We start from the raw sequence: 13,224 nt of genomic DNA on the forward strand, positions 1-13,224 counted from the left end.
GTCCCCTCCCTCTTTGTTAGATGGCGTGGCGGTACCCTGGATTTCAATTTAATTAGATCAGGTAATTGTAGGGTTGGTTGTTGTTGAGCATAGCGCACCTGCACCCTGTAACGTCAAGCATATAAAACTCTTCCTTAAAATTGATCATTGAAAAACTCGATGAATGATTTAGTCAGTCAGTCAGTTTAGTAATTAGACAATCAGTTAATCAGTTCAATGGCGCAATCAGTCAACCATTAGTTCACCAAACATGAACTTTTCAAATAAATCACATCTTTGATAAATTTAAGTGCAAGAGTGCGCAGCTCATAGGCAACGGTAAAGACCTTCGTTCAATCGACTCTCGCGTTTTATAAATTTTCTATAATTTTCGGTGACCGATCTCGTTCGCGTCGATCACCGATCAGTAATAAAATTTTGTCGTGCGAATGATGGTCATTACCATAGATTCAGCTTTTTCAGGTACATCAGGAATTGACTTGGATAGCTTCCGCGAGTAGTCAGAATTCATTTAGTCTCAATTTAATGATCAGCCATCAGCTAAATCAATTGTGAATTTGATCTCTATATTTTTTTATCTATTTGCATGTTTAAAATTTCAATTCTTTCAACTCAATTTTGATCAAACTTGAACCCGTCTTTAGGTACCGATGAGTAAATTCACTAGAACTATAACAGGATGTCTAATCATTTCAGGAATTTTCTTCCCTTACACACAATGTTCAGCCCTTAACTTTTTCTTGCTTAATGAATATTATATGAGATTAATTAATCTCATTTTCTTACTGATGATATTTACTCAAGGGTAAATTTGCTAAATTCATTTAAAGATCATTGATGTTTTTTAAATTTCGGCCAAATAACAAACACACCTTTTCTTAAAATTTAAATAAATCACGGCTTCGGCCGAGGCATGGGCAGCCTTTATATTCCTACACACCCAACAGGTCAACAGTAAGTTTTTTGAACGAGATACCACGGCAATGAATGTGAGATGTGAGTGAGACGAAATTCTCGGTGCGCCGGCGCAAGTATGAATTGGGGTTTGCGTCAGTAAAATCATTTCTTGGATAATTATAGGTGAAAGGCAGGTATAGGTAAATTCATGCATCGCGAGGGCATTTATGAGCAGTATGTATGTGAATAATAGTTTTAACCGTTGGGTGGGGCGGGGGCTTTTGCGAATGGGATACGCGAGGAATCGAAAGCGCAACTTTTCCATCCACAGCAATTCCAAGTGATCAATTGAGCAGAGTTTATCAAAGTGCAATATTTAATTTTGTGCAACATATAGCTCGATATCTTTCTGATGATTTTTTTCACGTGGTCTTTTAAATCTCTTTGCTGAAGTCTAAGAGATCCTTTTCCTTTCAATAATTCGCAACCAAATCAGAGCAAGTTTGGTTTTTTGCTTCCCTGTAATATTCGTGGTCACTTGGAATGGGCAAAATGCGTCCGCCTTGCTCTCCGTACCAGCCGTGGTGCATGGAAGTGAGGTGGACGTTGAGCTCGAAGACTTCGCGTCGAAGAGGACCGCCGACCGCCACGCCATACATATATCCTCTCCTCTCCTTCCCTTCTGCTAATTCAAATAGAAGAATGCGATTGAAAATTGCATTTTTTCGATTTCGATTAGCAGAAATATTCCAAGTCTGACGCTGCTCGCGCGGGTATACAGCGCGAGGACGAGGAATCGTTATTTTAATATTTTATTTTTTGTAGGCCCATGTGGGCCATTTTTAAAAAAATAACTAGCGTGACTTGCCATCTTGCAAGGCGCTTTAAAAACTTGAATTGAGAGATTTTCTTTCAGGAATTTAAAGAGAAATAAAACCCAAGTCCGTCGCTGCTGCTTGTACGCGCGGGGACTTGGCGCTTAAAGCATGCATTGTAACGCTTCATGCGTTTTAAACCCAAAAACCGAAAAATTGTAAAGAATCAAGTACTATCGCACCTTTTTGTGCCTGGTACTTGACTTCCGCGGGATTATTTGTAAGATACTAATCAAAATTTTACCTTTCAGATTAATATTTCCCTACTGTTGATACTAATAACTTTCCTTACAGGTCCTAATCATTACTACTTATTTGCAATTTGATTACTAATGAAAAGTTTATTACAGATGTTAGTTCTTAGTCTATATTTCTATTGCTAATCAGATGTTGTTCACAGGCTGTCCCTGGCTAGTAATATGCAGTTTGCTTTCTGATTTCAGGAATTCAAACTCCCGAAAGACTCTAGATTCTTTCAGATTCTTAGTTTTAATATTAATCAGATGCTGTTTAGATTCTACTCTGCCGGACTTGGGATGCTGAGTTGTAGTGGTTTGCATGGGGCTCTCGGCACAGTATGTAGAATATATGATACATTACATATTCTACAAACTGTACTTTTGGCGATCGTTCCACTTGGGGAAAAAATCGAAACGAGCCGAGGACGCTACCTCGTTTCAAGTGGTTGTCATCGTTGATACTATGTCCATAGATCTATGGCCCTAAAAATTGGATCTTATTACACAAATGAAAGTTTTACTCATAGGTGTAGCTGAACAATTTATATTGAAACTTTACAAAATTAAATTACCATTCAGGTTTGTTGAACGTGAAGCAGAAAGTCACCTATTGATTCATATAATTTGAACTCTTAGACAAGGATTGTTCCAGAGGACGATGCCTCGTTCTTGTATCTAAAAGATCTCGTCCCTAACATTGATTGTCTGTGAACGTAAAATTTGTTACTAAATATGTTTCAGGGCATTTTTTTTTTTTCAATTATCTGTGAAAACTTTTCTGTTATGTCAGAAGTGGAGTCAATCATTTATTATCTACATATTTTAAACAATCTGATATTTCCCCCGTGTTCCAGGTGATAAATACGAAAATGATTTCCCTGGTTGTGACCGATTGATTTATCGACGATCACATTAACTGCAGTCGGTATGCACCCCTAAGTGTGAGGAGGCTTTCAGGGTAAATAAAAACCGATCAAGTCTTTTGGTGGTTACAATTACCCATCCAACTAGTAACTATCTAACTTGTTCTACACGACAGCGTATGGATGGCACTAGTATCTCCTTTTCACAAAATCACCACGTGTTTGCGAGAGTGGTCCAGAAGAATTATAGATTATAGTGGCCCAGAGCGTTGCCCAGAGTAGCCTCCGCTGTGCCTAGTCGCATGTTTTTTCGCACGAAGTAGATTATCCACTTCTCGAACTCATCATTATGAAACTTAAAACAGCTAAATCACCGAAAATTGCCAAAAAAAATGTTAAGCTCAAGGGTCGTGGTGCAAAAAATCGTGAAACCAATGCAGTAGTTGAACAGTTTTCGGGAATACACGAGCATGAAAGCGAGGACGAGAATGAGATCATTGATGGGGGTTAGTATTTTAAACATTCACATCCACAGGTACTTATAATTGCTCACATTTCACGAAAAGAGCAATTCTGATATCCTTTTCACTTGTTCAGGTATTCAGTTTGAGAGCAATGAAAATGATGAAGAGAATGATGAGAGCGACAGTGAAAGCAGCGAGGTTGATCCCACAGAACACAAGAAATCATTGATGAAATTGAAAGAAACTGACCCAGAGTTTTATAAGTTTTTGGAAAGTACTGATAGTAATTTGTTGGATTTTAAATTATCGGACGAGGATGATGATGAAGATAGAGATGATGAGAATTCTGATGCATTGGATACCTCAAGACACACACCCAACGCTAGCCTAGAGGTGTGTGGTAATTCATGGTTTGTCCATTACCCTAAAAATCAACACTTGGTGAATTAAATTGTTGAATTGTATCTAATTGTTAGATTGCCAGTGATGAAAGTGATTATGAGGATGAAGCACATATCGAAACTGGTCATACCGGAGGAACGATCAAAGTCACACAGCGATTGTTGAGTACGTGGCAAACTAACATTAGGGTCGATCGGTAAGTACTAAAGGATTGATAATTATTTTCATCTAAATTGTATTTACTTCAAACTCAATTTCTCTAAATATGTAACTTGGCAGAACCTCGGTCACTATAAAATGTCTCACAGAAGCATTACATGCCGCTCTGGTCAGCATTACCGGAGATCCAGAAGAGTCCTTGAATCTATCTTACAAGGTTGAAGGGAGTGCAAGTGGGTATTAAAAATACATTGCCACAGTTTAACAAATAAGTGGCCGAATCCTCACTAATACATCCGAGTATATATTTCATTTCCTTGTACCACAGTATTTAACGGCATCATACAACTATGCGTGATAGAACTCCCATCTGCTCTGAAACGGTTCCTCAATGTTACTAAAGATGCAAGATTTGAACCACACAAAGCTAAGAAATTCGTCAAAGTAAAAAATACTTTGAAATGTTACTCAAAAGACTTAATTAATGTAAGTTTTGTACACCACTCATCTGTTTCTTTATGACTGATGCTAAATGACTTTTTATTCTTATATAGATATTAGAAAATGTTGCTTCGCCAGATATATTGGCAATTCTCTTGAAGCATGTCCATCAAATGCTACCCTACTTCCAGTCGTTTTCAACCATGGTAAAACGACTGCTTAAGTTACTTCTAAAATTCTGGTCCGGCGCTGAAGAAAGCGTCCGCGTTGTATCGTTTTTGAGTATATTACGCCTTGCGACTACCCAGAAAGATGCACAGCTCGAAACCCTGTACAAGGTAAGAATAACGGCCTGAAGTCATTTTTTCGTTTCTACGGTGCAAACACCGCGAAACGACTGAGCATGCGATGATTCTCACCACGGTCACCGATTGTCTTTATCATTTCAGACAATGTATGTTAAATATGTCGAGAATGCAAAGTTTGTATCACCTTCAACATTGCCTGGAATTAATTTCACTCGACGCTCCCTTGCTGAAATATACCTGTTGAACACCGACCTATCATATAGACATGCTTTTCTTTATATTCGTCAATTGGCTATCCATTTGAGGAATGCTACAACTTTGAAAAAAAAAGTAAGTTGTATTGTTGCTGATATTCCGCTTTTGCCGTTACCGTCTGATTTTTTTGAATTGCGGGAATTCCGTTCTTGCAGGAAAATTTCCAGACATTATACAATTGGCAGTTTATGAACTCCCTACAGTTGTGGGCTGAGCTCATTTCTATGTCCAAACCACAATCTGCATTGCGGGATTTATTGTATCCTCTAGTACAGGTAATTTCAATACTCATATAGCTTGTCGTTGGAGATTTTACAATGTCATTTATTACTTTGCAGATTATAATTGGAACTATGAAAGTAATTCCAACCTCTCAGTATTACCCATTGAGATTTCACTGTGTATCAATGCTCACAAAATTATCAAAGAGCACCGGCGTCTTCATCCCAGTACTTCCATACCTGCTCGAGGTACCTCACCCTTTTTTAAATATACCGTGCTTCCAGTTCTTGACAAACTTTCCACGTTCACTTATTCCAGGTTTTAAATTCGCACGACTTCAATAAAAAACATAAACAAGTATCAATGAAACCGATATCTCTGTCATGCCTCCTCAGAGCCTCAAAGTCACAAATGCAAGAGAATGGGTATAACAACGTTGTGATTGAGACCATCTATGAATTGATTCTTGAGAACGCGTCCAAGGACAGTTGTTCCATAGCTTTTTCAGACATCTACGTGCCATGCTGTATTCAGGTACACATTATCTGAATTTAATCCTCTACGTTCGCAAGAATCTTGTTGTCCCCTATCTTAAGGGTTGACGCTTCTGAATCAATTCGCCTTGTACTGGGATTTATACTTAGTATATGTTGCAGTTGAAATGTTTTCTGAAAGTCTGCCGTGTCGCCAACTACTGCAGAAAAATGAAGCAACTTCTAGACAAAATTCAAGAAAATGCTAAGCACATTGACGAGGCACGGGCCAAGATCGTCTTCGATTTGGGCGACATGCCACAAATACATAATTGGGAGAATAGCAAACGAACAGAGGGTACGCCTGCATCAAAGTTTTATGAGGCTTGGTTCAAGGTTCATGAATCGCAAAAACTTAAAGCCCTCACGCAGAACGATCAGATAGCAGAGTATAACTTACCAGCTCTCAGGAAATCTAAAAAACGACGAATTGACGAAACCTTATTGGATGGCGAGGAAGACGACGAGGCCACTGAATCAGATAGTGATATTCCAAAGAAGGTGAAATCAATTCGAAAGAAAAGCGATAATAAAATAGCGAATATTCAGCGTCCGATAGATGTCGGCCGGGATAAAGATACGGATTTAGACATTGTCCGGAATATGACGATAAGTGATTGGGACTAAAAAAATACTAAACCACGAACTTATGTACATTTCTATAAATCCATGAGATTCTCTCGTCGCCAATGCAACTTGTAGTTATTCTTCCAAATGCTTATCTGATGTTTTCAAGTCCGCGTGAATGACGGATAATTTGTTCTAGAAAAAAAAATTGATGCAGGAAGAAGAAAAGAAATGGAATTACACGTACCTATGGGTAAATGGATAAGTATTTTAAATAAGTAGAGTTACAAGTCGCATGCATCAATGTTATATCTAGATAAACTCAACCACCTAGGATTACCTATGCGTGTGTGCATGTGTATCGAAATGACTCGAAGGTGTCGCTCCGCGATGTTCTATTTTTGTAAGACGCAGCGTCCTGAGCTGCTGGGAACACGGTAGCTACGCTATACGCTATTATAACGCAGTTCGCCGTGTAATATACCCACTCGGTATAGTAAGTGTGATTGTAATCGTTCTTTACTGTAAGTGCGACGTTGTGGGATTTAAATTTATTACGTATAATTTTATATTCTAAGAATCGACAATCAAAAATCGACCTCCAACTATCAATATCTTCAATAATAGATCTTTCGTTACGGTGCTACGAAACTGTATTAAAATCTCAGAGGAATCCGATAACTAAGCCCTTATTATTATTATTATTTATTTTTATCTTCTAAACAGTCGCATTTTCTCAGCTACAGAAAACTTCCTCAAACTTAATTATTGTACAATTCGTGAACCTTTAAAAAAAATCTTTGAAATTTGTGTATCGCTGCTGCACATCTGCATAGATTTTCATCCACATCACAACTGAATCGCCGCCACTGTCACTATCACCCCCGCGAAGTTTCTTCTTTCCCTGATTTTTATTATCTTTTACATAGTATATGCAAGCGAGAATGCAGAATTTTTATTACAGCTATACATCAGGCGTCCGCGATTCAGGGGTCCAGGGGGAGGTTGAGGATTGAATAAATCACTATGCGATCTGTTAATCGAACGGTGGCAACCTGTTAAATGAATACGTGTAGCTGCTGTGGATCTCAATTAATTTCGCGGTTGATCCGTATCAAGGAGTCGCATTCGCGTCTTACGTTAATACGTGTATCACATAGCTTGTATGTATAAGTATGTATACCTATGCTCTGGTATATCGCAAATATAAAGTATCGTGTGAGAATGAGAAACGAAAACGAAAAAAGAAAACATGCAGGAAAGATCATAATGGAAAGAGGTGACAATCAGCCCGCAAAAGCGTACAATAGGCTTACGAATCAGTGATATCAGCGTCGTTTTCTATTTCATTGCAATTTAAATTCATACCGCGTGCACTAAAATTGTGCGGTAGAATCTTCGATAAGGTGTAATTGACTGGTATAACAACGTATCTCATGCGAACGTACGATCCACTTTTTAGTGGAGATTAGGTTTCGTCGATGTAATTAGCCCAATCGGGTCTTAAACCGTATTGGAAAGGTGGTCGAACGGGGGGCAGTAGAGAAAATAGTCTTATGCAATGAGCGATTATAATTGGCAGGGGCTTGAGCGTCAAATTCTCCGGAAGTTCCCCTTGATAAATGTTGCGGTCGGGCGCATACAGCCATACACAGATAGAGTAGATCTAAATTTTGATTGAGGCGCAAAATACAGAAACGCACAGCTGACTTGTCAATTTGTTCCGGTACTCAAATCCAGATATTGATAAAAAATTACTACCTTTGACACGTTTAATAATTATTCCTCGGCGAGCAATCGGCCGCAAATCAACTCCTAAAAATACATCGAGGAGAACAGCTGGGATGTCGCAACATTATAAGTCGAGTCGGCTCCGAAATATACCCGTGGAAATACCCACACCCGGATTTTCGTCCATCCATACTATTCGCGCACAAATACATACAACGGTGTAATGCATGTCACGCATACCTACACGTACGTGTGTAGATCAGTATAGGATAATATACACGTGTATACTTTATCAGTTACGTTCGTTATATAGCCTGCGAGTTAGTTTGTTTTACCATTTGTTCTCTGGTTGGATCGACCGATCGTTCTTCCCGATCGGTGGTCGTGGTCTGGTATTACGTTACGGAGATATATTTAGCCTTTCTTCTCTTTTAAAACTCCACTGCAAACGCCCCATGTGTCATGCCAATTGGCTAATGAGACCGATTCGCCACCACCAGGGTCGAAATGTTTTGTTCCACGGATAATCTTGTGCAGGCGTTTAATTATTGTACCATCAATGCATATCATGGCAATATCCGCAATGATGTTCGCCTAGGAAAATTGGGGGGAAAGATAAAAAAAAAAAACAAAAAAAAAAAAACACGTGCATGCACGATGCTGTGTAATTGCGAGCACAAAAATAAATTTAGGAAACCGATCGAACCTGGAGAGATTTAATGGGTAATAAATACCAATTAAAAGGTGTGAATAATTTAGAACTTTCAGAATGTGCCTCTGAATGATTAATGTAGCGATCACATGATACGCAGCACCGAACATATAGCCGCTATCGATTCATACGTAATAGTTTGAAAATGAATAGTTTGCATTTCTATAGACAGAATAATAAAAAACGGAATATTCTGGGTAACGCTCCGTATTTTATGGCAAACGTTAAAGAACCCGAATACAAGTGCGTGCAAAACAACTACAACTTGCATGAAAATAATTATTTGCAACGAAGCTTTTCAGCGGATAATGTTGTAATTCGTTCACGTGGTTTCAAACCTTCAGACATACAAGATCCAGCAAAGAGAGATTTTCTTGAGAACTTGACCACTAAAATATTGCACGTTGAAATGGTAAGCCTTCTCTACTCATATCTCTACATACGTATACCCAGCGAAAAGTACAATTATTTACCCCTTTCAAACTATACGAAACCTTTATTCCTCAACGCTCCACCTTGCAGTACATGGTATCTACATATGTTTAAGGATGAAGGAGAGATGAAACGAATTGATTTACAAAAATTATTGACACCGGCTAACGATTCGGAGGAACTACTCCACAGTAAAAACAGTATGGCATATATGTAAAATCTCATTATACCCGACCGATTGATTCACTTTTGGTATGACACCCGAATATTTCTTTTTAAGAAAAAATGTACGCGTCTTCCTATTTTTACGCACCTTCGCATCCGACCGTGGAAGATCAGGTGGAACTCGCTCGACGAATTTCCTATTCGCTGAGTGATGTTAAAAACATGAAAAGCAAGGGCCAATCTATGTACGTTAACCGAAAGAAACGATCCGTGAAGTGGATTCACGACGGGAACGGTAAGCTGTCCACATAACGCACACACAAAAGCACCTAGATTGCAAAGAATCCGACGATGAAACACGTAAACATTTCCTCGTTCTAGGAGTGGAGAGCGATGACGAACCTGAAACTACCCCGCCTACCCACAAGGTAAATAAATCTAGCGGAATAAAAGGCGTATTGCAGATTGTTTGTTCTGTTTTATACTACGGGTACCGTAAGCTTGTAGGTGAGACTCAATGTTTAACGAGTGCGTGTACCATGAATATGTGTATGCCCACTGCAGGAGAAGATTCCCCTCAAATGCATGATGAACCCAAATGGAAAGGTGCTGGACATTCACGGTATCCAGGCCCTTGGAGAAGATGTGAACATCGAAGAAACGCCTTCGCATCCCGAAAAACTATTCGACATAGTCCGCGACCTCAACAATCAAAAGGGGCGGGGTAAGGGAATCGTTAATCTCACCGTTCTCTCCGTCACAAATATCATACGTACCGTGTGAATAATACCTTGTTCCTGCGCTTGTTTCTCATTGACGCAGGTGCCGAGATCTTTGCGAAGCGCAGGAAAAGGTCTGAGAAATGGGTTGTGGAGAAAAATGAATCACAGGCTGCTACGCTTAATCAATCTGCACCTGGAACTCCCTGGAAAGGTCCCGGTAGCAACTTTCCCAGAATTGATCAGGTTATTATTTTTGAACGATTTTTCATCACTATAAATACTACCCATGCCCTTTCTTCGAAAGTAATGGAAGCTCGGTAAATAAAATTACGTCTACGCCGTGTGACGCTCTAGTTGAATGGACAATCAATTTTTAACGATCTTACAGGAGGCAGATGTTAAGGAGAATTCTGTGTTGCCGCCATTAGTCGAACCGCTACCGATTCTGACCCCACCGAGTTATGTCCCAAAGTCTTCTACCAATAACACCTGCAGACCGTTTTACAACCCGTTCACCCTCGATCTTACGCTATCACCTGCTGGCCCGTCCACGGATGGTGGTCAGTATAATATGCTTATTCGTTACTTTTTACTTGTACTTATTCACACCTACTCAACACGTTATGCTTCTGCCGCAACTCACAATCAGTAATACTGTGTGGTTAAATAATGAGATGGCCGTGCCAAGTTTGTTTTTTCGGAAATGGCAAAGGAAACAAAGCTATTTGTTTTGTTTCCTCGCTAATTAAATGCAAGAGCACCCGCAAACCTCCGAACCCGCGATATCCGTACGGCGGTAGGGGGGAATACTCTGCACTTATTGCAGTCGCCGACATACCTGAATTTCACACCCAGCCAGAATGAATCGGCTCAAACTAAGTCGTATACAAAGGTGTACAGATTGCTATTCGGAATTCATCGATTCAAAAGTCGCGATTTGATTCGTTACAGGAAATGGTTACGCACAATTTTCACAAAAAGTAGATAATAACGACGTTACGAAAGCAAGAAAAATCAAAAACTCAAAAGGTGGGGGAGGGGGACGGACGGGAACAGCCAGCAAGGGGGGTGGCGACTACCTAATAAATTTCATCGCCCCCAATGAGAACGAGAAACACTGGTCCGAGAAAGGCCCTAAAAAAAATGGCGAGATGACGAAACCAAAGTCAAATGATCGACGAAAGAGGAGCGAACGGATTTCTCCGAGCGATCCTCGTTCCGCGTCCATTCGCAACAAATCTTGCAGCCTGCCTTTCGGAAAATCCTACTGCGACAGCTTCGACGGAGAGGGGATGACCGTCGCACCCCAACGCAACAATAGGATGCGCCAGAACGGACGCTCTGACGATAAATATATTATCAACAACAAGAGCAATCGCAACAATAATTATGTATCGAATGACGAGGAAGGCGAGGACGATGAAGAAGAGGAAGACGACTACGCAAACGTCGAGGACAAGTATGTCTACGAAGAGTGCGAGAATGGGGTGCACGATAACGAGTACACTCCTGTACCTGTTAAGCAGCTGATCAAAGAATTCGAAAGGACCTGCAGACCCGCGATGCAGTACAAACAGCACTGCAATCCCGCGGGTAAGATCGCTGCTCAACTTTGCACCCTCGACAATGATATGATTTCTCGTTACTTCGAGGGTCGCAACTACGTCGCCTCGTCGTTGTCCAAGCATCGGGAACCCGAGGATCTCGACAGAGATCAGAAAAATTGGAACGAGCCACACGCCCGTGGACGTGATGCAAGCCCCAATGTACGCCTACCCGTTGAGGACCAACAAGTGTTATTGCAAAACCATCGCGACAATGCACCCGCGCAACAAGGCGTTGCCCTTTACTACGCAGCGAAAGTGCGAAATGAAGAGACCGCCCGGGAAAATTGCCAGCAACGTAACTGGAGATTAAAGTACATCGATGATCAAGAAATCTCGTCGACGGACGATAGCAGCGATACAACCGAATCGTCGACACCCACGCCGACTCCAACCCCGACCCCGACCCCGACCGGATCTCTCCCTTTTGACGGGACGAATCTTCACGATCCTCGGGAAGGGTTGATGGCTACCGATCATCGCGAGAACGACGAGGACGATTGTCAACGAGTTTCAACGGTGCCGATCGGCGACCTGGCCGGACCTCCGATTCATCCGTCGATCGATGCGTGCAATGACAACAAGCCACTCGTCTTAGCTATGGTAGCTTCGGAACAGGACATCTTGCACACTATCAAACAACTTCGTCATACACCCGTTCTGAACAACTTGATCCCCACGAATGGAGCACCGGACACGGTTCGGCTTCACGATGGCTTCCCGGATGTAGGCAAGTCGAGAAACTCAACCCCTTGCACCAGATTTGTTGCCCCGGTGTCTCGTCATATTTTTATCCCTTTCACCTTCGACCCTCCCTTTTTTCTCATTTCGACAACAGATGTAACCTAGATCTTCTCGAAATTGAGTAGGTATTTGTTGTATCAATTACACGTACCGAGTGCACTCGGATTCTTCGTTCAACCAGGTAAAGTATCGAGTTCTCTGTCGTTACGATGCGGTATTCCTTCTTGTTTTGCTTCCCAGCTTTTCGCGCCAATTGTTGTCAGCGCTTACACACCTAGTGCAAAAGGATACGCGATAAACTTGATTAACGATTGTTGCAGTGAAAAAGGAGGGTGGATACCAGGGGCCAAAGTTGACTAGTTATCAGAAGTTGTCGAATTATAACACTGCGCCACGTGGTTGGGATCAAGCGCACACCTATTACAGGCCCATCACGTTCGGTAGGCCTCAAGAGTCGATCGTATATTCGGACTTTTGAAGACGGCAGTGTGATAATTTCATTCATATTTCTCGTTCCTTCCGCCATCCCACGCTGTTTCAGATGAATATTTAATTCAAACAATGCATAATCGGGTGAATCATTAACATATCTTATAGTTCCCCTGATAATTTTCGTTGGAATATTACAGATCACACGATTTTCAGGGTCTTGTAAAATTTTTTTAACGACGAGAATAGCTTGACAGCCATGCTCTATGCTTTCCTTTACGCTTTTCGCGACAGGTATTCCACCACAGCTGATTAATAATTTCATGGTGTTTATATACGTATATTATCGTCATACCGTCGCTTTTATATTTGTTATTATCTAAACTGTAAAATATATAATGTAACGAAAATTTTATCATATCCCTTATGTATTTACTATCAATCCAAACGGGATACATTT

General features: G+C 40.7%; 2 protein-coding genes across 3 annotated transcripts; both read left to right on the top strand.

Annotated features, from left to right (window-relative positions):
• Nucleotides 1-1,765: 1,765 nt before the first annotated feature.
• LOC105688584 (nucleolar complex protein 2 homolog) lies at nucleotides 1,766-9,300 on the top strand. 2 transcript variants are annotated; one of them, XM_020853863.3, is made up of 15 exons: nucleotides 1,766-2,590; nucleotides 2,866-2,969; nucleotides 3,051-3,380; nucleotides 3,472-3,731; nucleotides 3,815-3,936; nucleotides 4,020-4,132; nucleotides 4,228-4,385; nucleotides 4,454-4,678; nucleotides 4,790-4,978; nucleotides 5,059-5,178; nucleotides 5,242-5,373; nucleotides 5,444-5,659; nucleotides 5,782-6,478; nucleotides 9,013-9,080; nucleotides 9,216-9,300. In XM_020853863.3, exons 3-13 carry the CDS (start codon nucleotides 3,224-3,226, stop codon nucleotides 6,283-6,285), a joined length of 2,196 nt encoding a protein of 731 aa, XP_020709522.2. In that variant the 5' UTR covers nucleotides 1,766-2,590; nucleotides 2,866-2,969; nucleotides 3,051-3,223; the 3' UTR covers nucleotides 6,286-6,478; nucleotides 9,013-9,080; nucleotides 9,216-9,300. The 2 variants fall into 2 exon arrangements, with proteins under 2 accessions (XP_020709522.2, XP_048513075.1); XM_048657118.1 differs by having other exon boundaries at nucleotides 1,766-2,347.
• A 515-nt stretch (nucleotides 9,301-9,815) lies between these two features.
• LOC105688593 lies at nucleotides 9,816-13,184 on the top strand. The gene is made up of 4 exons (XM_012405034.3): nucleotides 9,816-9,989; nucleotides 10,088-10,230; nucleotides 10,376-10,547; nucleotides 12,656-13,184. The coding sequence occupies exons 1-4, from the start codon at nucleotides 9,851-9,853 to the stop codon at nucleotides 12,811-12,813; spliced, it is 612 nt and encodes a 203-aa protein (XP_012260457.2). The 5' UTR covers nucleotides 9,816-9,850; the 3' UTR covers nucleotides 12,814-13,184.
• The last annotated feature ends 40 nt before the right edge of the window (nucleotides 13,185-13,224 follow it).

Source organism: Athalia rosae, chromosome 6 (genome assembly GCF_917208135.1).
Source record: "Athalia rosae chromosome 6, iyAthRosa1.1, whole genome shotgun sequence".
NCBI lineage: Eukaryota > Metazoa > Arthropoda > Insecta > Hymenoptera > Athaliidae > Athalia > Athalia rosae.